General features: G+C 33.4%; 1 protein-coding gene across 9 annotated transcripts in view; it reads right to left on the minus strand.

Annotated features, from left to right (window-relative positions):
* Positions 1-23,649, minus strand: part of FBXL17 (F-box and leucine rich repeat protein 17) — a 480,781-nt gene that overhangs the window by 375,067 nt on the left and 82,065 nt on the right. Inside the window, exon 5 of one of the 9 annotated variants that reach the window (XM_089909154.1) lies at positions 1-11,159. This exon is cut by the window's left edge and continues 36,568 nt beyond it. The exons of the other annotated variants lie outside the window; for them this stretch is intronic. Within the exon in view, the coding sequence (XP_089765280.1) occupies positions 10,884-11,159 (276 nt within the window). The 3' untranslated portion in view covers positions 1-10,883. The remainder of the gene's footprint in view (positions 11,160-23,649) is intronic. 9 annotated transcript variants of the gene reach the window in all.

Raw genomic sequence — 23,649 nt, forward strand, 5'->3', positions numbered from 1 at the left:
GCTGTTATTCCAAAGTTTCTAAATTTACACTCACAAATCTAAATGTCTGAGATGACTTTTTTCCAATAGACTTTTCAGATAATGTATAACAGAAAATCTAACATTTCTGAAATGGCTATGCACAGAATTCTCCAAACATAGCAAAGGCAGTATTTCCAAGACATACTTCAGAACATTAATAAAATAGACCAAATTTTTACTACTAGACTGAAAATCAAAAGACTCCACTGTGAAATGATGTATAACCACCAAATATTCAACTTTTACTTTATATAGAGATTAACAAATTTAAGTGGTTAGAAATTCTTAATTATGTAAATTGCAATGTTCAGTACGTACATTGTAAGATTCAGGGTGTTACTTAATCCTACCCCTACTAGTAGTAACGTAACCTTGGTAAAATTATTATATTTTAGTATTAACTTCCATTTCTATAAAATGGAGAAAATGGCTTCCTTTGCCAGTGGTTTATTCAACAAATATTTTGTGTCTACTCTGGGGCAGGCACTGTGCTAGAGTGAAAAAGACAACTACCTGCCACAATAAACATGGTACATAGGTGGATGGAAGGTAGATGAATAAATAAGTCCTATGAAGACAAAGCTGGATAAGAGGATAAAGAAAGACTTCAGGCTGCTGTATTAGACAGGGTTAGATTAGGGAAACCCTATCTGAGAGAGTGACATTTGAGTAGAGACCTATCCCGAGGATGTTTGAAAAACCAATGATCATGTCCTTTTCATTTCAAATACATTTTCTAAATGTTATTATTAAAAAATCAACTTTCATTAATCCATTATAATGATAAATAGGGATGGCATAAACAACTATATGCTCAAAGTAATTCCCATCTAATTTTGGTTCTTAGTATGATAACTGCTAACAAGGTACAAAGCTGGCTAGTTAAAATTACTGTGTGTCCCAGGCATGTTCCACCCTCTGGTAGAGTCAATAATGAGAAAGAAAAACCAGAAGTTTACTGGTAGGAAGCTAATGGGGGGAAACATGGGAGAGGGGAAGAATAAAGAGAAATAAAGGGTCTGAATGATCAAGAAACTGGATAAACTGCTCATGAATAAATCATGAGTAAATGACATTTCTATTTTCATTTTATTCCTAAGAGGCAACAATTTAAATGGAGTGGAGGGGGGTGTCTATGCACACAGGCATGTATGTGCCATGGCTTTTATACCTAACTTCATCTAGCACTCTCCCCGTTTTTACTTTCAAAGCATTTTATCTCAAAGTATAAGGTTTAAAGGCAAATCTGTAACTATGAAACGGCTCTGGTTCAACGTTATCAGAAAAGGACCAGAACTTTAGATTATATAAATTCTCATGTTTTTCTTCTGAGATGCATCAGCCACTTCGCACAATACTTCAGTCGTTGCAGAAAGCCTGATTCCTCACTCCTTCCCTGATAAACTGTTCAATCAGAACTATGCTGAATTTACTTTTAAATATCAAACTAAAAAGTTAGAATTCAACTCCTGAAGAAAATGACATAGAGGGGAGAAATTCATCTTCTTTAAAGATATATAAACACTACTAATAAGAGGCTGATATAAATTATTGCATGTTATAACTCCTTCTATAGGTTTATAATGTAAGGACTTTGTATAAATTGAATTATCTTAGAATGTATTCTTTCCTTACACTGTTATGAAAGCTTTCAATCTTTAACTTATATGAGTACTGAGACCATTATCTAGAGATAATCCAAGACAGGAATAATCTGAAGAATTTAACAGGAAGAATGTACACAGAAGGGCTAACTTCATCAAACTTAATTATACTGGATACCAATGAAAAATGTATGAATCCCTTTATTTTTTTAATTGAGACTTCATTTTTTAAAAGCAGTTTTAGGTTCAGAGCAAAATTGGGGGGAAAGTATAGATATTTCCCATATTATTTCCTGGGATATGCATAGCCTCCCCATTACCAGCATCCCCCACCAGAATGGTATATTTATTACAACTGATGAACCTACAATAACACATCACGGTCACCCAAAGTCCTATTTTTACATTATGGTTCACTCTTAGTATTGTAGTACATTCTACGGGTTTGGACAATGTATAATGACGTCTCCATCATTACGGTATCATACAGAGTATTTTACTGCCCTAAAAATCCTCTGTGCTCTGCCTATTCACTCCCTCTAAATTCTTTCATTTGTATGTATTTTTCATATCAGCACTAGCCCCACATCATCATAAAGCTGGTCCACAAAAGAAGAATCTTGATTCTCTATACTGTAGTAATCTGAAGTGAGGCAAGAATATAAAACTATGGGTATTGTATCTCCTCTTCTTTCTCCCTGCCCCTCTTCCACCACCCAGACTAATATCTCCCCCCAATAAGAGGATCATGTATTATTCATCTTTGCAGCTCCAGCACCTAAGACAATACTGCCACAAAAACAGATATTCAAAGAATAATGTTCCTGAAATCTTTTAGATGAGTTTTTTCCCACCAGATTACTTTATTACTAGAAATACCAAACAAAAAATTGGTGCTGCTCTAAAACGCAATTCCTCCCACTGTTACTACAAATATTAGTGTAAAGTGGTATGGCTATAGCCCCCTCAATAAAGAGACTAGGCCTGTGCTCCACAACGGGAGAGGCCACAACAGTGAGAGGCCCACGTACCGCAAAAAAAAAAAAAAAAAAAAAAAGCAAAAACAGCAGCAACGGCAAATATCCAAAGCTAAAAGATTGCCTCGACAACTTTGAAACTACGTTTTCAAGCATGTAGATTAAAAAACATTAGAGAAGTAAACAATCTCCAAGCATCTACAAGATATCCACGGGGAGGTAAAAAGGAGGGATGCCAGGCATGTTACCATATAAATGGTAAGATTCTAAAAAACAGTAAAAGCTCTTAAGAGTAAAAAGGGTACCTTAAATACTGAGAAACTCTAAGTGTCTGTAGACATCCTATGAAGAAGTGATGGTCTTCTCTACACTCCTTTCCAGTGGTAGGTTGAGAAGAGGGTGCTTCCCTAGCATATTTCCAAACGCAGCTATGTCATACATTTAACAACTATATAATGAAAAGTAGAGCTTTAAATTGTTTAAAAAACCACATGTTCCCAAAGAAATTCATCTATTAAGACCAAAGAAACAGAGAATTCATTAGTCATTAACCTTGAGAATAAATGCCATTTAAAATTTCCTCTCTCAGTATTAAGTTTATGTTTTATATGAACTTAAGTTTTATATATATGTTCATAATATTTTACTAAATTATGTCTCCCATATCCCATTTTAATATTATCAGTACGGGGAATATCACATAAAAATAAAGAATAATAGATTGCTGAAACTCACCCCCCAAAGTCTATTTATTCTTGGGAAACATCCCTCTCTATCTCCCTCTTCTTTCCCCTCTCCCTCCTCCTCTCTCATCACCCCCTGGCAGGCACATATACTCATCTCCCTTCCATATAATTACATCCAAGCAAGCAGTGGAAATGATGAAGAGAAATGATTTGGTGAATAAAACAATGTAAAAAAAGAATAACACAGGAAAGAAAATGGTTAATGAAAATCAGTACCTATACCTAAGCAAATCATGGTAGAAATCATGACACCTGATAGTCTCGCTTTCCCTAGTGAACCACTGAAATAAACTACTAAACTTGGAGTTTTCTTCCCTTTCTGTCTATTAAAAAGTCTATCTTCTCTATTAATCCCACAAATGTGCAAGTCACATTCACGTGTAGCAGATGCTTCTCCATCGTTCCCTTTACATCCAATATCTCTTTGCGATGAGAAAAGAAACCTACAAGCTAAAGAAAGGGAACATTCATCTCATCCATTCATTTATATTTATTCATCACACTTTTATTAAACATCTTCGAAGTTCCAGGCCCTACACTCGGGCTAGAAAGGATCACTGCTGAGGTAAGGAGTGCTGAAATTAAGGAGAAAGTTTACTCCAAACCCAAGATTTAGTCCATGAAATAAATGGGCTCTCTTAGGCTTTTTTTGTTCTTCTTCTACCTAGTAACCTAGTAGAATGTAGGGGAATATACACGTGCACACACACACACAGAACAAAGGCAGTTAAGATAGTTGGTGAGCCCTCGACACCTGGCCAGGAGTTCTCTTTATTCATTACAACACAGATTCAAACTCTGGAGGAGAAAATGGGAAGGTGCAACAACCCACACACGATGAAAAATGGGCCTCTAACACAAATAAAACTCTTTTTACAGCCAACTTCTTGAGAACACATTTGTGGGCTGGCACATGGCTTACGAGTTGGGATATATCTACCAATAAATTACATACTATAAAACAACAACTCTAAAATAACATGCTAAGAGATACTCAGTTATAAATGCAAGGTTTCACCACGTATCTAACCATGACATCTTAGTATTTCATGTAGATCCTTTCACTCAGTTGGAAGAATCCTTCCAAAGTGCTTAGTAAGCGAACTAGACAGGAAGCATAAGAACTCTTCAAAGATGTCCAGAACAGGGATTTCTGGTTCCCTCACTCACTACCTATGTGACCGTGAGCAAATTAATCTCTGTGTCTTAGTTTCTTCACCTATAAAATGTGGCTAGTAACAGTATGGGGTCATAGTGAGGATTAAATGAGCTAATATGCTGGCATAACATGCGGCATATAAAAAGCAACCCACACGTTAGCTATGATGTTTGTAACGAATTATGCCACACTTTCCCAGTAACAGGTCTCTGATTTCACTGAGGAGAAAACCAATATTCTCTTTGTCAGAAACCTATTACACATTTAACTAGTCACCTAATTATAAAAAGTCACATTATGAATGCTTACTTTTTATACATGTGTGTACATGTATATAAAAATAATCCATACAGAGTACGGTATGAAAAAGTAATCATAATTAATTAACATGAAGCACTTTCTGGGTATTAGGACCTTTGCATATATATATATATATATATATATATATATATATTTTTTTTTTTTGCATTACGCGGGCCTCTCACTGTTGTGTCCTCTCCCGTTGCGGAGCACAGGCTCCGGACGCGCAGGCTCAGCGGCCATGGCTCACGGGCCCAGCCGCTCCGCGGCATGTGGGATCTTCCCGGACCGGGGCACGAACCCGTGTCCCCTGCATCGGCAGGCAGAGTCTCAACCACTGCGCCACCAGGGAAGCCCTATCTTTTTTTACTTGAGATATAATTGACATGTAACATTATTAGTTTCAGGTATATGACATAATAATTTGATATTTGTATATATCGTGAAATGATCACCACAGTAAATAGAGTGGTAGATTTTTTTTTCCTATAATGATCACTTTTAAGATCTATTCTCTTAGCAATTTTCAAATATACAATACAGTATTATTAACCATAGTCATCATGCTGTACATTACACCCCATTACTTATTTTGTAACTGGAAGTTTCTACCTTTTGACTACCTTCATGCCACAGGTAACCACCAATCTGTTGTCTGTATCTATGAGTTGGCTAGGTTTTTTTTTAGATTCCACATATAAGGGAGATCATATGGTATTTGTCTTTCTCTGCCTAACTTATTTCACTTAACATAATGCCATCTGTGTTGTTGCAAATGGCAAGATTTCCTTCTTTTTTATGGCTGAATATTCTATTGCATTTATATACAGACCACATTTTCTTTACCCATTCATCCATCCATGGACACTTAGGCTGCTGGCCATTTGTACCACTTATGTCTTCAGAAAAAAAAGTCTTATATCCTTTGCCCATTTTTTAATTAGACTTTTTTGATATTGAGTTGAATGAGATCTTTATATATTTTGGATATTAACCCCTTATCAGATAAATGATTTGCAAATATTTTTCTCCCATTCGATAGGTTGTGTTTTCATTTTGTTGATGGTTTTCTCTGTGAAGCTTTTCAGTTTGATGCATTCCCACTTGTTTATTTTTGCTTTGGTTGCCTTGGTTTTTAAAGTCAAATCCAAAAAATCATTGCCAAGACCAATATCAAGGAGCTTATTGCCTATGCTTTCTTCTAGAAATTTTATGGTTTGAGATCTTACATTCAAGTCTCTAATCCATTTTAATTTTTGTGTATTGTGTAAGATAGGGGTCCAGTTTTCCCAATACCATTTATTCAAATGACTGTCCTTTCCCCATTTTATATTCTTGGCTCCTCTGTCATAAATTAATGGACCATATATGCATGGGTTTATTTCTGGGCTCTCTGAATTCTGTTCTATTGAATTTGTGCCTGTTTTTATGCCAATATCATACTGATTTGACTACTGCAGTTTGTAATATAGTTTGAAATCAGGAAGCATAATGTCTCCAGCTTTGCTCTTCTTTCTCAAGATACCTGTATTATCTTATTTAATTAAAAACAGAACCACAAATGTAGGTACTATTAGTATCCTAAGTAAGGATATAAGGAAACTTGAAGAACAGAGAGGTTAAATAACTGCTCAAGTCCGCACAAGGGAAGTGACTGATTCACAATTAAAGTCCAGGCTGTGTAACCCCAAACCAGAGTTCCTCGTCAGTATGAACACTGCTTCCACAAATAACTATCAACCCGCTAAGAATTTTATATACGTATGTGTGTGTATATACACACACATATATACATAGAGACAGACAGACAGACAGACCTTTAGGATTACTTACCATGAATGCTAAATGCAAATGTGTACCTCATCAAGTAGATGACAAGGACACTTCCTTCACCATAAGCTACAATGAGAGTTCTGACTGACCATTTGATCAAAAAAAAAAAAAAAAAAAACAGGTGAGGTTTTTTGTTTTGTTTAGGCAGCGGTGCGGGGAGTAATTTAAATCAAAACAGTTATATGAAGTCATTCAAAAAAACAAGTTTTTAAAAATATGCCACAATTTTCACCTTCTAGGTGTCCCTGGCCTGTGGTAAGCCTACTGTGACTTACCCTTATTTTCATTAGAATGTATGATAGTAACCATGCCTCCCTTCTACCTACCTCTATAGCCATTAAAGAGATCAACTGTTTTGCTATCTTTGCTCTCAGACAGTTGAGGTGGGAAGAGGAATGAACTAACATCTTTGAAGCGCTACTTTGTGTCAAGAATTACAAGGCTCCTACAAAGGCTGTGGTATTAATCCTCACAACCACCACGTGGGCAAGGTATTATTATTCCCATTCTGCAGAAAAGGAAATGAGGACAAAGAAAGATTTATGGCTCTTGATTAGATCACCCATACATTAAGGACAGAGCCTAAATTTCAACCCAAAACTAACTCTAAGGCCTTGTCAACAAGGATTCCAAGAAGCAGCCTAGGCTATGCTCACTGGGAAACATACACCCTCACTTTCTTCTCTGGTCTCAGCACTCCTTCCCATTTACTGTCCCAGAACTAGTGTGGATGGGGAATCCAGATAAAAGGGAATTTACACTACACAATGCAGATTTCTCCTTCAAGGTAATCAAGAGAAGTTAATTTGAAGAGATAGTAAATGTAAATTTTTAATATAGTATTAAAACTTGAAAACAAAAAACAAGAAAGTAAACGTGATCCAATATAAAATTATCTTTTATATGTATTCTTTAGCCAGACACTTGAGTAAAATATCACTTGAAGAGAAAACATGTCTATTTCCAAGGATGAAATGAAGTGTTTAATGAATTAGCTGGATTTTTTGCATGTTTCCCAACTTTTTAATCCTTTCTATTTCATTACTTGATTGTACCACAGAACTTTAGAAAGTGGAAATAGTATTTTATTTTAAATATTTGAATTGCTTTGTGAGAATATGAAAACACTACTTTCAGAGACGCTATCAAATGACCTTGATGATCTATACAACATTCATAATAGACTGGTAAACATTTGTGAAAATCCTTGCTGTGATGATTGATTGCTTTTTTCCTTGCTTCAGTTACCTCAAACTAAATTGCCTGTCACTAAAATGATGACTTCTGTCAATGTAGTTTCTTAATCCTTCCTCAATCCTTTCTAGCAATGACAACCTTAGAATAATATATTGTAAGTCTTTATGGATCAATAATGCTCAGTATAAAACACTGCAATCTACCACCAAGATTCTTATCCCCCTATTTATAATGATGTCTGACAAGCTAACTAACAGTAAAATTTCTTACTGAGGAAAAAAAAAAGACATCTAACAAACAAGTCAAATACAATACTATAAACAGCATATGCCAATCTAAACAAGTTAAGAATTTTGAGTGAAGCTCAATGTTAGCAAAATGCTTTTATCCTAAAGTAGTTAATGACTGAGATGTCATTTTCAGACTACTCAAGAAAAAAATTATTCAGGCCCTTACTGAGACATTTTGAAATGATTTATGGGAGGTTATTTATGTGAAAAGGCTTCTCGGCAATGTCAAAAACAGAAAGCTTCCACTTAAAACCCATAAAAGATAAGCCAACATGCATACTCGGGGTAAATTTTTCCATAGGCAATTAGAAAAGACATTGTCTTATTTATCTATATTTAGATTGTATCTTGAAAATCTTTATATGGAAATTAGTTTATAATTACCTCTAAATACTACAATTTTGACATTTCCATTTAAGCCAAGAATTACTTAAAATAAATGCCATTATATCAATGAAAACAGAGCCATGACACTGTTTTACAACTGACAGTACCTCTTTTATATAATGAGTTATATTAACTATGTCTTCTCTAAATCTCCATGTGTTTCATCACTTATTAAACTCAAATAACCTGAAATTTCTGACAGCACTAAACTGGAGGGGAAAAGTTTCAACAAGCTAGAAGTTCACGATATTTTTCCTCCCAAACTATTTAACTACAGAATGAGAAGAAACAATTTATATTTACTATTGGGCAACTTGAAAAACATTATCAAGTTGGATTTAGAGAATTAACTCCATATCAAGTATCTCTTTAAACTCGGGGGGGGGGGAATGTAAACTCCATTCATTCTTTCTCAAGAAACCATTGGAGGAATTAAAATTGAAGAAGTAGGACTTCCTCGATGGCGCTGTGATTGAGAATCCGCCTGCCAATGGAGAAGACACAGGTTCGAGCCCTGGTCCAGGAAGATCCCACATGCTGCGGACCAACTAAGCCCGTGTACCACAACTACTGAGCCTGTTCTAGAGCCCGCATGCCACAACTACTGAAGCCCGTGTGCTGCAACTACTGAAGCCCGTGCGCCTAGAGCCTGTGTTCCTAGAGCCCGTGCTCCACAACAAGAGAAACCACTTCAATGAAAAGCCCACGCACTGCAACGAAGAGTAGCCCCCACTCGCCATGACTACAGAAAGCCCGCACACAGCAACAAAGACCCAACGCAGCCATAAATAAATAAATTTTAAAAAAAGATTGAGGAAGTAAAACAAGTGAAAGGAAAATATAGAAACCAGGAACAAAAGACCCAACGCAGCCATAAATTAATTAATTAATTTAAAAATTGAGGAAACAGGGCTTCCCTGGTGGCGCAGTGGTTGAGAGTTGGCCTGCCGATGCAGGAGACACGGGTTCATGCCCCGGTCCGGGAAGATCCCCACATGCCGCGGAGCGGCTGGGCCCGTGAGCCATGGACGCTGAGCCTGCGTGTCCGGAGCCTGTTGCTCCGCAACGGGAGAGGCCACAACAGTGAGAGTCCCACGTACCGCAAAAAAAAAAAAATTGAGGAAACAAAACAAGTGAAAGGAAAATATAGAAACCAGGAAACAGGGATCTAACACAGAAAAGAGACAAAAGAAATCTAAATTGAAGAAGGGTTTAGGGCTCCAGGAGCAATGTCTCTAATGAACACACACACACACACACACACACACACACACAATTATGTTATTAGTTTGGTCATACTGAAAAGAGTTTATAGTTCTGTCAGAGTTCAAGGTAAGAATTAGTAACTGGTACAAAGAAAACTAAGCAAATGGGGGAAGTTATTAACTCAAAAAAATTTACACAAGGAAAAAAAGTGAACATAGTACAATATATAGCTCTGTTGTAAATGTTCCCATAGTCATAATAATGTGATATAAATATAATGGAAGATGAGAAAAGAGAAAAAGGAAAACAGACTATGGTAGGAGGAAAGGAGGGAAAATGCTAAATCATTTTCTTTCACAGTAGAAAGACATTGTGTATTAAAATTGCAAAGTCAGGAAATGGTAGTATGGATTTGAGGAAGGACGATATAGAGGTAAATAAAAAGGAGGAAACAAAAACAAAAAGTTGAAAGCAGTTGTCTCTGTGGAGGAAGACTAAGGCATGAAGAGGGAGGTACCCATTTTTCCCTCTAAGCCTAACATACTTTGACTTTTTAAACTATGTACACTTGCTGGTTTCTAAAAATTGTTTAATTATTGAATGAAGTGGAACTACATGAATCAACACTGACAAAATCTCTAAAAAAATATTGGGCAAAAAAATAGAAAACTGCAGACTGTTAGTTCACTACTGACATTTATGTATCAAGTTTAAAAACAGAAAACCAAAACAGAGTGGGAAGGGTACAAAATTGTTCCAGACAAACAAGAACACTATTTACTAGCAATGACACCATGGACAAATGACTTACCAGCTCTTCACCTCCATTTTTTCATGTGTAAAATACAGATAACAATAGTATCTATCTGATAATGTTATTTTGTGAATTAAATGAGATAATGCAGGTGAAGTGGTTGGTACACAATATACTTTTGATAAATGTGTCTTATTATTCCTTTTATTTTTCTTCATTTTTCAATTTTTCGGTAATGGATATGTAAATTTTTAATTGAAATTTTTTCCCAAAATGTTCCAGAATTTATTGAAGTAGGAAATGGCATCTATTATTTGAATTATTAGTTGGTGTCAAAAGAATAGCTCAGCCTCAATTATGCCTGCCCTGCACTGACCCCACACACAAATGTGAACAAATATTTAAAGAATCATTGGTTTGAATGGGGTGCCCTAACCTCCTCCTCTACTTTTATTCGTTCAGCAGGTACCGACCACTCACTAGGTTTAAGGAATGTATAAAAAGGTACGAGGAACATAAAGATGCAAAATACATGGTTTCTACACTCAAATAGCTTACTGTAATCAAGGTAGGGAAGCTGAGAGGTAGGTAAATGCAGTGTGATATGCCATGTCATGGCTGTGAAGTCAGGCGGTCTGGGGTTCCAATCCTGGTTCTGCAATCTTAAACTCCAAGCTCCAGTGTCCTATGTAAAAATTTGAATAATAGAAATTGCCTTACAGAGTTACCTAAGGATCAAGATAACATTCTTAAAGCAACTACCACATGACACACAGTAGGTGCTCAGTATTTGGAAGCCCTTGGTCCTACTAGAATTGTTGTAGAAGATACATACTTTCAGAAATGGAAAATTCAGGGGAAAAGCCCTGCACATCTGTTACTCTGTAAAACTTTCACAAAAAGATATAAATAAATGATTACAAATTCTTAGTGAGAAAATTTACTTTCAGACAAGGGAAAGCAAAGATTATTTTTTGTGGAGACACTGGCATTTTAAACACCATGTTCCAAAGATCCTAAGACACATTATTTTCCTGTTTTAATCTCTCTGAAACAGAATGTACCCAGCAATGATGATGTGTCAGTTTAACTGGCAACATTTTTTCTTAATGGTACATAAAATAATAGATTCAGTGAAGTACAGTAGACAGGGATGAAGGGAATTATATAGAGAATAGCAATACTAAAGGCACAGTACTGAAATTCCCAAGGCATGAATGTTGGCAAGTACAGTTCGGGTTGGCCAGTATGCAGTTGTATACAAAGAGGAGTTAGGAAACGAGGGTGAAAAGGCAGTCTGTTCCATTAGTTTGTTTACCTGAATCACTACCATACTAGTTAAATATTGCTGTATGTGGCAAGGTATAAATCTTGGTATGTGGTAGGGTGAGTTCACCCATATTGTTCTTCAAAATTATTTGGTTCTTCTTGCCCCTTACACTTTCATATCAATTTTAAAGTCAGACTGTCTAATGCTGTAAAAAATACTAGTTGAGATTTTGATCAGAATCGTATTATTGAACTTACTGGATTTATTTGGGGGAAAATTTCTATTCTTATGCTTTCCCATTCAAAAGCATAGTACCTCTCCCCATTTATTTAGCTTTTAGGTCTTTCAATACAGTTGTATAATGTTTTTCCATAAAGGTCTTGCACATCTTTTGTTGGATTTAGTCCCTGGTATTTATTATTGGGTTTTTTTAAAATTGCAAATGGCATTTAAATTACCTTCTGTAAATTGATGGGGTATTCAGTAATCTCAACTATATATGGCAATACGATTGTTAATATGTTTAATCTTGCTTTTCTGTATGTTTATATGTATCATAATTTAAAATATAACAAAATATTTCCATGATACAGATTAAAACTTCAAAAGTCCAAATAAAAGATTCATAACATATATGCAATTTCATTTAAAACAAGCGAAACACAGATGCAAACTGTCCTGGAAAGAACATAACATCCAAAACCCATATTCATGTATAATATCATACAATACATATAAAATGGTGGGTTATTAAACACTGGACTAGTTCCATTTCTGCAACCTTGAAATAAATGATAGGAGTGGTAGTGATATCAAAACAATTATTCTTGCTCACTTTAGTGATTTTATTAGAGTCAACTCTCTATTGCCCACACCAACAGAGAGAAACATTGACGCTTGCAACAGAAAACTACAGATAACCAACCCAGGTGAGTTGAACATACACTAAAAAATTAGGCCTCCCCTAAATTTATAAGTATCCAGAACAGCTGGGTCATCATCTGCTCTACTTTCCCTCAAGACAACTTCATGGATTACATGAGACAGCTGGTGGCAGAGAACTGGCAGCAGAAATGAATCCCAGTTTCCTTAAAATCTGAAACAGACTATACACAGACATTTATTTTTCCAAAATTTCTCTAATTCAAGTTCTAAAATGTCCTTACTCTCATAACGTTACCCTTTTCTTAAAGAGTCATTAGCAGACTAAAGAATAAAATCGATGAAATGAGTTCGGGACCAGTATGCTAACTTCCAAACCTCTGTCTCTCGGGCTCCAAATCTTTAGACATCCAACTGCCTACCTGAACATTTCCTAAACTAGTGTCCTCTGACGTCTCAAACATGACCTTTTTACTAGAGCAGTCCACCCCAAGTCCCAAAACTATGTCCCCTTTCCAATAGTCCCTATGTCAGTGAGTAGCACCTCAACCTAGAAACCTAGAAGTTGACTTGGGTATTCCAACAAACCTAGAATTTGGTCTAGGTACTCCTAGAAGTTGGTCTTGGGTACTCAAAACAAAACTGTTGTTGTGAACCACAGCATCCAGTTAATTGTCAAGGCTGACTCCACCTCAATACTCCTTCTACTCACTGCCACTGCCTTCATCAGACACTCATTACCCTTTCCTCTACTATTGCAGTAATTTCTTTACTTGGTCTTTCTATCCTCATCCCTCCACCAGAAAATCTTCTGAAAATGTAAATAGGTACATGTTACTCTCCCACTCAAAATTCTTTAATGTCTCAACAATGCTTACAGGATAAAATCCAAAATTCTTAGCAATAACATCCAAAAAGCTTTTATAGCCTACATTTCCAGTCAGCCTCATAGGTCCATAGTCTCCTTTTCCTAGCCCTGCTCTCTAAATGCCTCCATACCTCTGCACATAATGTTCCCTTAACCTAAAATCCCTTCTTTATTTTCTATTACTACCTGGAAATATTCTTCAATTCTCTGTAAACAAAACAAAGCATCATCATCTCACAAAAACCTTCTCTGAACCCTGAAGAAGACTTAAATAAGCACTGCTCTAAAGTTTCCTTTGAATCATGCTTTATTATATAGCACATATAACACTGCATTTTAGTTCTCTATTAATATCTTTCTCTTCCTAAATAACACTTAATTGGGAAATATCCAGAATTAAAGCATAATGTCAGTATTCATTAGACACCAAAAAACATTTGAATAAACACTGTATGTTTCTATTAACTTCTTATTAATCTGAAAACAGTTATCACTGATACTTTGAAATTAAAATATTTCTTGGTAGGAGTCATTACATCTCACAATGAGGAATTTTCATTATAAAATGAAATACTGCCTATTAATATGAGTTATATATAAAATTGAAATAGTTTACACTAGTTTTAAGTGGCTTATTCATTTAAAAAAGGATTGAAAATTTTCTAATCTAATACAAAGTATGAAAATTGTAAATCCAATAATTAAAAGCTATTTTCAAATATGGAGACAAGCATAATTTTGTTCCCAGAAAATAATTCTGGAATATTTATGTTTCCTCTAAGTTTAATGTCTCTACTTGATTCTGAGCACACAAATTTGAAGGAATAATTTTCAATTTACTAAACAGTAAAATATAACTTTAGAATTGTATATTTAGACTATATTCATACTCAAATGTTTAATTAAATCCCCTCAAAATTATATTTACTGAATCATCATACATTTGATAATCATATGATGAAACAACATACAAAAAGTAAACAGAAAGCCATTTGCAGTTAAATTACTCATTTTAAACTGCACAAATTATTTAAGAACACTATCAACAGCAAGGATCTCACTCAGGAGTAATATATGTCAATCATTAAGAAAAATAATTCAAAGCAGACACACATAATATTAAGCAAACACAGACTATCAAATTAATACTTATTTCTAATATAAGCACTCAACCACAGAAAAAATGATATATATCAATGATACTTTTTAAAACTTATGCAATATGTACACTCTTAATGGTACTAAATTGCAAAATATACGATTCAACCAAAGATCAAATTTCTGTGTACTCTATTGTCTGAAATACATGTTTTATAATTCCAAGAAGTTGAAAGTTCCTTAAAAACACTTTGCGTTTACAATCTAATACTACTCAGTGATTCTCATTCATTATGAATGTTTTTATGAATTTCTGAGAACTGTCTAGATTCAGAAGCATAGATCCCAGTGGATGCTTTTAACCTTCATCTTACCAGTGCCAAATGGTGAATAAAAATCTCTAACTGGGGGCTTCCCTGGTGGTGCAGTGGTTGAGAGTCCGCCTGACGATGCAGGGGACACGGGTTCGTGCCCCGGTCCGGGAAGATCCCACATGCCACGGAGCGGCTGGGCCCGTGAGCCATGGCCGCTGGGCCTGCGCGTCCCGAGCCTGTGCTCCGCAACGGGAGAGGCCACAACAGTGAGAGGCCCGCGTACCGCAAAAAAAAAAAAAAAAAAATCTCTAACTGAAGAAATCAGATTTAACTATAACATTATATATGTATATAAAAATATTTCCTTGACATTTCCTTATGTATCCACCTATCCTCTCTCCAAAAACCAATGAAAGAAAATCAGGAAAATCTTTACATTCAACTTGGTTGGAAGTGATGAGAAAATTAATCAGACCAACAAGGACGGGAAAAAGTAAAAAACAAACCCTTCTACTGAGATTATTATACTCAGCCTATCTTTAAAAAAAAAAAAAGCCTATGCTACGTCTTCATTTTTTAATTTAAAAGTCTACCTAAAAGGATCAGGTGCCAATTTCTTATTTTATTTTCTTAACAACATTTCTCTATATCTCCAAAAAACATTTTGGTTCATAGTTATTTAAAGTGATTTTACTGTACCATAATATAGCAACAACTCTAACAAAATATTAAAGTTATTTATATACATGTGCATATTTTTTTAAGTCTTAAGGATAAGCTTACTAAAACTTAACATAATTGAATTCTCAGTTACTAAACTCTTAAACAAAATAGCTTTCAGATATTCAAGGAAAGATTTTAAATTAGTTTTAAAATGTGATATTTTACTGCAAAAAATGGTCTTTAAGAACTATGCTTCAAATTTGTGTACTTTCTCAAATTTTGAAATTTAATATTATCTAACTGGCTTATTTTATTTTTAAAATAAAAACTATTACTATTTAGTAAGCATTTACTATGTACCAGGCACTATTCTAAGCACATTACATATATAAACATATTTAGGGGCTCAGGAATTAAATAAATTGCTCCAGGAGACAAAGCAGAAGAGCTGGGATTTGAGCACATTACATATATAAACATATTTAGGGGCTCAGGAATTAAATAAATTGCTCCAGGAGACAAAGCAGAAGAGCTGGGATTTGAGCACATTACATATATAAACATATTTAGGGGCTCAGGAATTAAATAAATTGCTCCAGGAGACAAAGCAGAAGAGCTGGGATTTGAACCCAGGCAGTCTTGTCCAGAGTCCACACTCTTTACTATAAGTTTACAGCCTCTTCTGTGCCAAGGACTATGCTCGGGACTTGCAATTCAAAGTTCACACAATCAAACAAAACACACAGTCTCTGTTTTCAAAGAGTTCATAACTATTTATACATATATAAACCAACAATGTTTCTTCTAGTGATAAGAGACCTTCTAGTAATATGATCCAATTGCTAGTAGAGCTCAAATCAGTCTAACTAATTCTTAAAGTAACTCTTCACAAAGGAGATGACATTTGGTTTCAAAGGGTGGGAATGCGAAGGGAAAAACTCTAGAAAGGTAGATTAGAAACAGACTCTAAGGTCCCAATGAATGCTGTTCTAAGGGGTTTAGATTTGACTGTGTAAGCAATTGAGAGCGAAAGAAGGATTTTTACTCTGTCCAGCCAACTGTTTTAGTAATAATAATAATAAAAAAGCAAAAATACTTTTCAGTGTTATTGAAGATAGGTGGAACAAGAAAGAGATTGAAGACAATAACATTAGTTAGAAACCTACTAGAAGAGTCAGAAAAAAAAGTACAGAGAGAAGAAAGAATGAAGAGTTATTTCCAAAGTTCAGAAACTGAATTTGATGGGAAAGTGGGAAAGATGAGAGACTGGATTGAGTCTGAAGTTCCTAGCTTGAAAGACTAACAAGTGATAACATTAAATGGATACAGAAGAAAGCAACAGGAGTCAAGGGGAACTGGGATATGATTCATGATTTCGAACAATATAGCTGACACTACAAGTCTTGATCTTTATAATAAAAAAATCAGCTGCTTTCTGTTATGAAACATATTTGTATATAAAAATACAAATGTAAGTTTCTTAAACTTGTTTCTTTTGACCCTATTTATACTATTTTCTTGATAAGAATGCATCTAATACTAAGCATGGAACAATTTCTTCTTAGAAAGTATGACCTAAAATAAAAAGATCAACCTCCCTAAAACCCCAAAACACTGATTTATTTACTGTACATTATTAATGTATGATGGTTAAGACTTTGATACAGCTGTAGCACTTACTTTGATGTCAGCAGTAGCAGAAGTACCCCAGTTGCCTTCTATACCCAGTCTTAATGAAAATATATTTTTAATACCTGAGTATCATATGTCACTTCAGACATTTTCTGCTTTGCTCTGAGTAGTAGTTTATTTTATTAATTTTGTGTTAATATATATTAAAATAAACATTTTAAAATTAATCATTTGTTTTATTAATGCCTACTTAAAAGTATCCATTTCAAATGAAACAAAACATTCAATAGTCTAAAATTATAAAAGATACATAACTGCAACAAAAAATAGTAATTGCTGCTTTTAATACAAGAATTCATTGTTTTTTACTTCAAATTGTTATTAAATAAGAAAAACAAATAGAAAAGGATTTCATTTTCTTAAAAATTAAATCTAGCATCATTCAGTTAACACACAGTTAACAACATAGGAACTGACTTCCTCATTTTGATAATTTTCACATGAGGCAAATAAAATAATCATCTCCTTTAATAACTTCATAAATAAACCCAGGGTTAAGACCATTCACTTCCTTAAAAAAGGATAACTTATAATTCAGTAGCAAAGAGCAAAGTGAAGAAAACAAATAGTAAAGGTGGTAAAGGTGGATCATTTTATAATCTATAATAAACAAGGCATTCTGGTGAATTTCATGAATTATAGTTTTCAGACATAAATCTATACTGTGACAGAATTATATAATATATAAGACCTCAACAGTTAAAGAATGCAATCATTAAATTAAAACAAAATTTTTTTGCTGAATTCACAAATTAAAATACATTAGTTTGACCAACAGGTGGTGCTCAATCTCCATTTATAAAGAGAATAAACATCCCCCAAAGCATTTCCAATACAATGAAATCATTTGCAGACTACGTGGCAAATTTTAAAACTCAAACATCAGAAAACCCAGTGTATAAACATTATTTTAAATGTTTTCCTGTGCAGAGGAAAATTGGTTACCTTGCAAAAGAATTTTAAAACTGATACTGACTGCCCATTCATCCATAGAAGACTTTGCTAAAACAGTTTTTTTAAATACTGCTGAAACATTCAATACTGTAAAATGTTATGCAACACAGAAATAAACTTTTAAAAATTAACCCAGTGTTCATTATAAATTAAGAAAAGACTAAAGTCATTTTATTTTTTTACTTTTTTTTAGTCATTTTATACCAGCTTAACTCATGCTTTAGAATTCTTACTAAGTATTTAACACTCTATCCTTTGCTAGAAAGACAGTTTTTAAAACTAACAAAAACTAAGATATTTGGCTAAACTAGAATCAGCCAATTTTTGAAAATTCAGGTTTCTATATGGCACTATATTCTTTATTTGTAAAAACAGCTTAAGACTCAATTGTCTGGTTGAATTCTAAATGCAAGTTACTCTCACCAAAAGCAATATCCTTACTTCTTAACTGAACTGTGATCAAACAGTTTCACTCTTTCATTACCACAAATACCCAAGTAGGACTTATACAATTTTAATTTATCTGTCACATAACGAAATTTTTTTTCTTCTTAGGGAGAAAGAAGCACAAAGTACTACAGAAATTTTGCAAAATATAGCATTATATGATAGAAAATGCCCCAAGACAACTTTTAGTCTATTCCAGTTATAGTCTTCTTGCTACTTAATGTGAAGATAAGAAGGCATACAGTATTTGGTTTCTAAATGTCCAAAAAAAAGGACAGAAGACACTAAGAAAAATTACTTTTTGTATAAATTCTGTGCATAGAAAAAAGACGTTGCTACGTATTAGTCAAAGGGAGAGCAATAAAGCAGGATAGAGATGGATTTAAACTAAAATCTAAACAAAACAATTTCAATGGGCTTACAGTTTTACTGGAAGCACCTAAAGCCTTAAGTTTTACTCTACAAAAATTAAATGCCACTGATTACTAACTCAATAATGTTAAAAGAAATCAACTCAAATTCAGTCTGAGATATGGGAAACAATGTTGTAATCGTAGAAAATATTAAAAAAAATTTTTAAAAGCAATGTTCTGGATCAAGAAAATACAGTACATTCCTTGATAACATACTATCTTCCTCATACAGAATTTTAAAGTATCAGAAGTCTTATTCCCAATTCATTCTTTAATTTTTAGACCCATGTTTATTTATTCACTGTTATTAACCACAAATTAAAAGTCTAATTTAGTTCTTACATGTCTTCAAAAGGAAACAAAAAAATTTAAAACTGAATACTTTGGCATTTAAAACATATATATTTATTCTTGTTTATAAAATGAAAGTCTTTTTTTCCATATCCACATTGAAATTCTGGCTCATTGATCTAAAAATTAACCTCCAGTTTTATATAGTACCAATATTTCATTAAAATACAAATAAACCATATTTTCCTTTGTTACCTAACTGCCAATATTGAAACCTAGTTTTAACATGAGTACACATCTGAAATAGTAGCCCCAAATTTATGTTGCTTTTCTAAAGCAGTCTGATTTGTAAGTTTCTAAAATCCTCTAATAGTGTTAAAGTCACTTAGACAAGATTCTACCAAAATCTTGTTTTTCTTTTAAACTGATGGCAGAGTTGGTTGTATCTTTGTGACACACAGACTAAATTCCCAATTCACAGCTACGTAGTTTAAAGCTCCTTAAGCAAATCCCTCACTTCTACTTCCCTTGTAAACATGAGGTTATTACCCCTCGCCCAAGATACCATTAAGGTATATTTTGTGCATACACAGAAAAGTTTCAAACTTTTTTTTCATATCTATACAAGCAGGTTTACATTACAGAAATATGCATTAGAAAACAAAGACATGCCTAATTTTTAGGGACAGAAAAATGTTTAAGTTACAATGTAAACATTATTGAAAAAGGAAAGAAAAACCAGCAGGTAGGCTCATTTCTACATAATCCTTCCTTTTTAAGATAAATATTCCCTACAGTAAACTTACTGGATTTTACTTTTCAATAGCTAAAATGAATATCTATACTTTGAAATGCAAAAAATATATAAAATTTTTTTTTAAAAAAAGGCCAGTCTGCCCCTTTTCATGATTGGCTGCTTGTCCAGTAAGACCTGGGTCCCTAGGTATGTTATCCGCTCTGCAGGAGCTGATTGAAGCAGTGCATGTGAAATTCGGAAGGATCCAGGAGGAACTAAATAGCGTGGAACACAATAACACGATAAAATGTCAGTCGAGAATCTGAAAAAAAGGGTAGATGTCATGGAAAAATCATTAGATATTTCTTCCCAGAACATCTGAAATGATGGGTAAATGAACCTACATGTTCAAATTTACACCCTGCACCCTGCAGTTTCAGAAGATGAATTTCTTAAAGCTCAAAAGGAATGTGTCCATTCTCACAGAGAATTCTGATTACAGTTTTGAGTTTGTATAATCTATAATTTTTAAAGCCATAAATAGATGGTCACGTATCAGTGTCTCACTTGAAATTTTTAAAACACATTTTAAAACACATTTTAATCGAATCATTGGGTCTGCTAATGATTAGATTAAATGATTTAATATTTATATCTCTGACTCAAAAAAATTTTAGGGACTTAATTTTCAAAAGTTTCACTCAACTGATACTAAAGCATTCCTTCTACTTGATGGAAAAAATTTTAACAGGGAAGAAAACATATTCAGATCTAAAATGAAGGATACTTTATACAGAGACAAATACAAATACAGAGACTACTACTTGTTCAGTGCCCCAATTTAGAGACAAATAGATTCATGATTTTGTTTTCAGGAACAATTTTGGAATTGTACAATAAATGCTTCCAAAAAGAAAGATAATGGTTTTAATTAAATGTGTGGACCAAATATCTACTGTACTATATAGGGCAGTTGTTAAAAATTACTAACTATAAAAGAATTGCTTCTTTTATGCTACCTAATTATCTCCATATGGAGGTTTTTTCTGTAAAGTATGTTTAACAGGGCTCTATATACAAAAGAGATGTATTCATTCTATGAAGTTTTGTTTAATTTCATTTTGCTATGGCAGCAATTTGAGAAAACCTAGAGGGCAGCTCCTAGACCTAAAAATTATTCATTAGTATAAAATAACTCAGTTTCTTTTACACAAAAAGAGGCAACAAAGAGAAAGGAAAAAAATAAAGATGTGTATTTCTGGCTACATTTTTATTACCTAGAATTTTTATAATGAAGGTCATATGCAATTATTTTACACACATAAGGGTAAAATTCCCCTAGTTCCAAAAATTGATGACTCATAGTTAGTAAAATAAAATGAATATTAAAGAATATGTATATGTTTAAATCTTTATAGCTTAATAGCTTAAAATAAAATCTATAACTAGATTATAGAGTAAAATGTAGTATACAAATACATGAACATAATAAAAAGTAACGGACCTACTAAAGTTTTTTCTATGAAATGAAATTGATTCATGGAGTAACGACTAGAGCATTTTCACTGTAGCTTTTTACTGCATTTTTGTCTACCAATTTTAAGAAAAGATACAGATAAAACTCAGGGATCTCTGAATTCTGTTATTTCCACCACTTATTAATTCTGTGACCTTTGGCTTTACTTTGTTGCTCAGTTTTCTATTACCCTGTCTGAAAATGGAGGGGGCACAAAATTCTATAGATGAATTAAATAATAAAAATCTAAGATGAGTTTAAGAGTTTTTAAAAATTCATCTTAATAAAGGAAATTTTAAGAATAAAACAAGTCATCTTTTCATGGAGAACTGTTGGCATTATTTGAATTGCAAAACAATTCTAAGCCAGCAATTTTACTAAATTTCTTTTAGCACACAATTACTACAGCTTGTCTATGCTGCAAAATTCTTACATCTTTCTTATGCAGCACTTTAAGTTACAATTCTAATAGGCAGAAATGTAAACATTACGTTAACTACTATGTGAATGCAATAGAAATTAGTTGTGGTAAGTTTTGTATTTTTGGCTTTAGTTGAATTACCATAGATCTAACCCTAAGAAAAAAGACAAACACTGGAAAAATAACACTTATTCTTAAATGAATTGTAAATAATAAAACTGCATTATTCCTGGAAAATGTGTATCAGTTATCAGTATAAATGGAGTAGGTTAATAATTATTTTACTAAGAGACATGGTATGGTTCTTCTATTTAGGAGAGCCATAAAAAGTTGGAATCCAAAAATCTTTGGCACATCAGTTCCTAGAATGATAATTTCTATGGATCTGTAAGTATCATATTTTTAACTCTGCTAGTAACAAAATCCAGATACTTCTCATTCTTAATGGAAGATACAAGTACTGATATAACAGGATAACTAATTTTAAGAATACCTCCTAGTAGGACAGGCAATCCAACCATTTCTCATGTCGTGATTGGAATATGACATTTCTTTGCACCAACCCATCATAAGTCTTTCTGAAAAACATGCCACAAATTTGGACTAATCAATAAAGCAGTTGGTCAAGGCTAATTTAGCTGAAAATACAGATGTCAATGTAACTAAACTGGCACATCCCAGGAAAAACAAAAGTTTACACTAAAATAGAGACAAAGATACTATAATGATTATCTCTAGATGAGTATAAAGTCATCAACAGTCAAAAATACTTCCATGAATATATCAATACATTGTAACTGAAGAGTAATTTCTCTCAAAAAGGTGGATGGAGGATTCACTTTTGGTTTATGGAATAGCCATTTCAAACAAAACCCCAAAATTAAAGTTGGAAACACATACTGCTTCTTGACCTTATTAAGTCTTAGAAGCCTCCCTAAATGAGTCTTTAGCCTGAGGAAATAATCACTTTCAAATTAACCCTTTTTAAAAAGTAAATTAGCTTATCATTGTTTAGGCTGAGAAAGCCTTGAAAAATTAAGATACTTACAAAATATAATTTCTACAAAGTCTGAAAATGTTCTTCTAACCGAACAACTGTAATTAAGATGATAATTTTTCTCATCAAATCCTTCAACCCAATTGAACCATTTAAGAAATACATTAAGTGTTTTAATTTAAATGTTTTCCTATATTTAAATAATACTTTAAGGAATAATATGTTTGTATTTTGTGAGGTATTTTAATATAAATTATTTTTTTCAGAAACTGACATATATCTTTTATATATCCACTAATAGTTTTTTCTATAAGGTAACCTATGGAATTCATATATAGATATATTTCATTTTTTAAAAAACCGATGTTGAAAGAGAAATCAGTGATAATTCACAGTTCAAAATAATTTTTCATTCTATTAAAAAAAAAAGCTACATAACTTCTTTAGGCCCAAAATGTCACAACTAAATTAACATGTTACCAAGGTAAAATAAAAATGGAGATTTGCATTCACTTTTTAAAATAGAGAACCTAATACATAAAGCTACAAATACTACCATTGTAAGAAAACAGTTGTATATGAAATTGTATAGCTTTACCATTACATTCAAGTC

Source organism: Delphinapterus leucas, chromosome 3 (assembly GCF_059928025.1).
Source record: "Delphinapterus leucas isolate spDelLeu-1000000601 "Yukka" chromosome 3, BTC_Dleu_Yukka2, whole genome shotgun sequence".
In the NCBI taxonomy this organism is placed as follows: domain Eukaryota; kingdom Metazoa; phylum Chordata; class Mammalia; order Artiodactyla; family Monodontidae; genus Delphinapterus; species Delphinapterus leucas.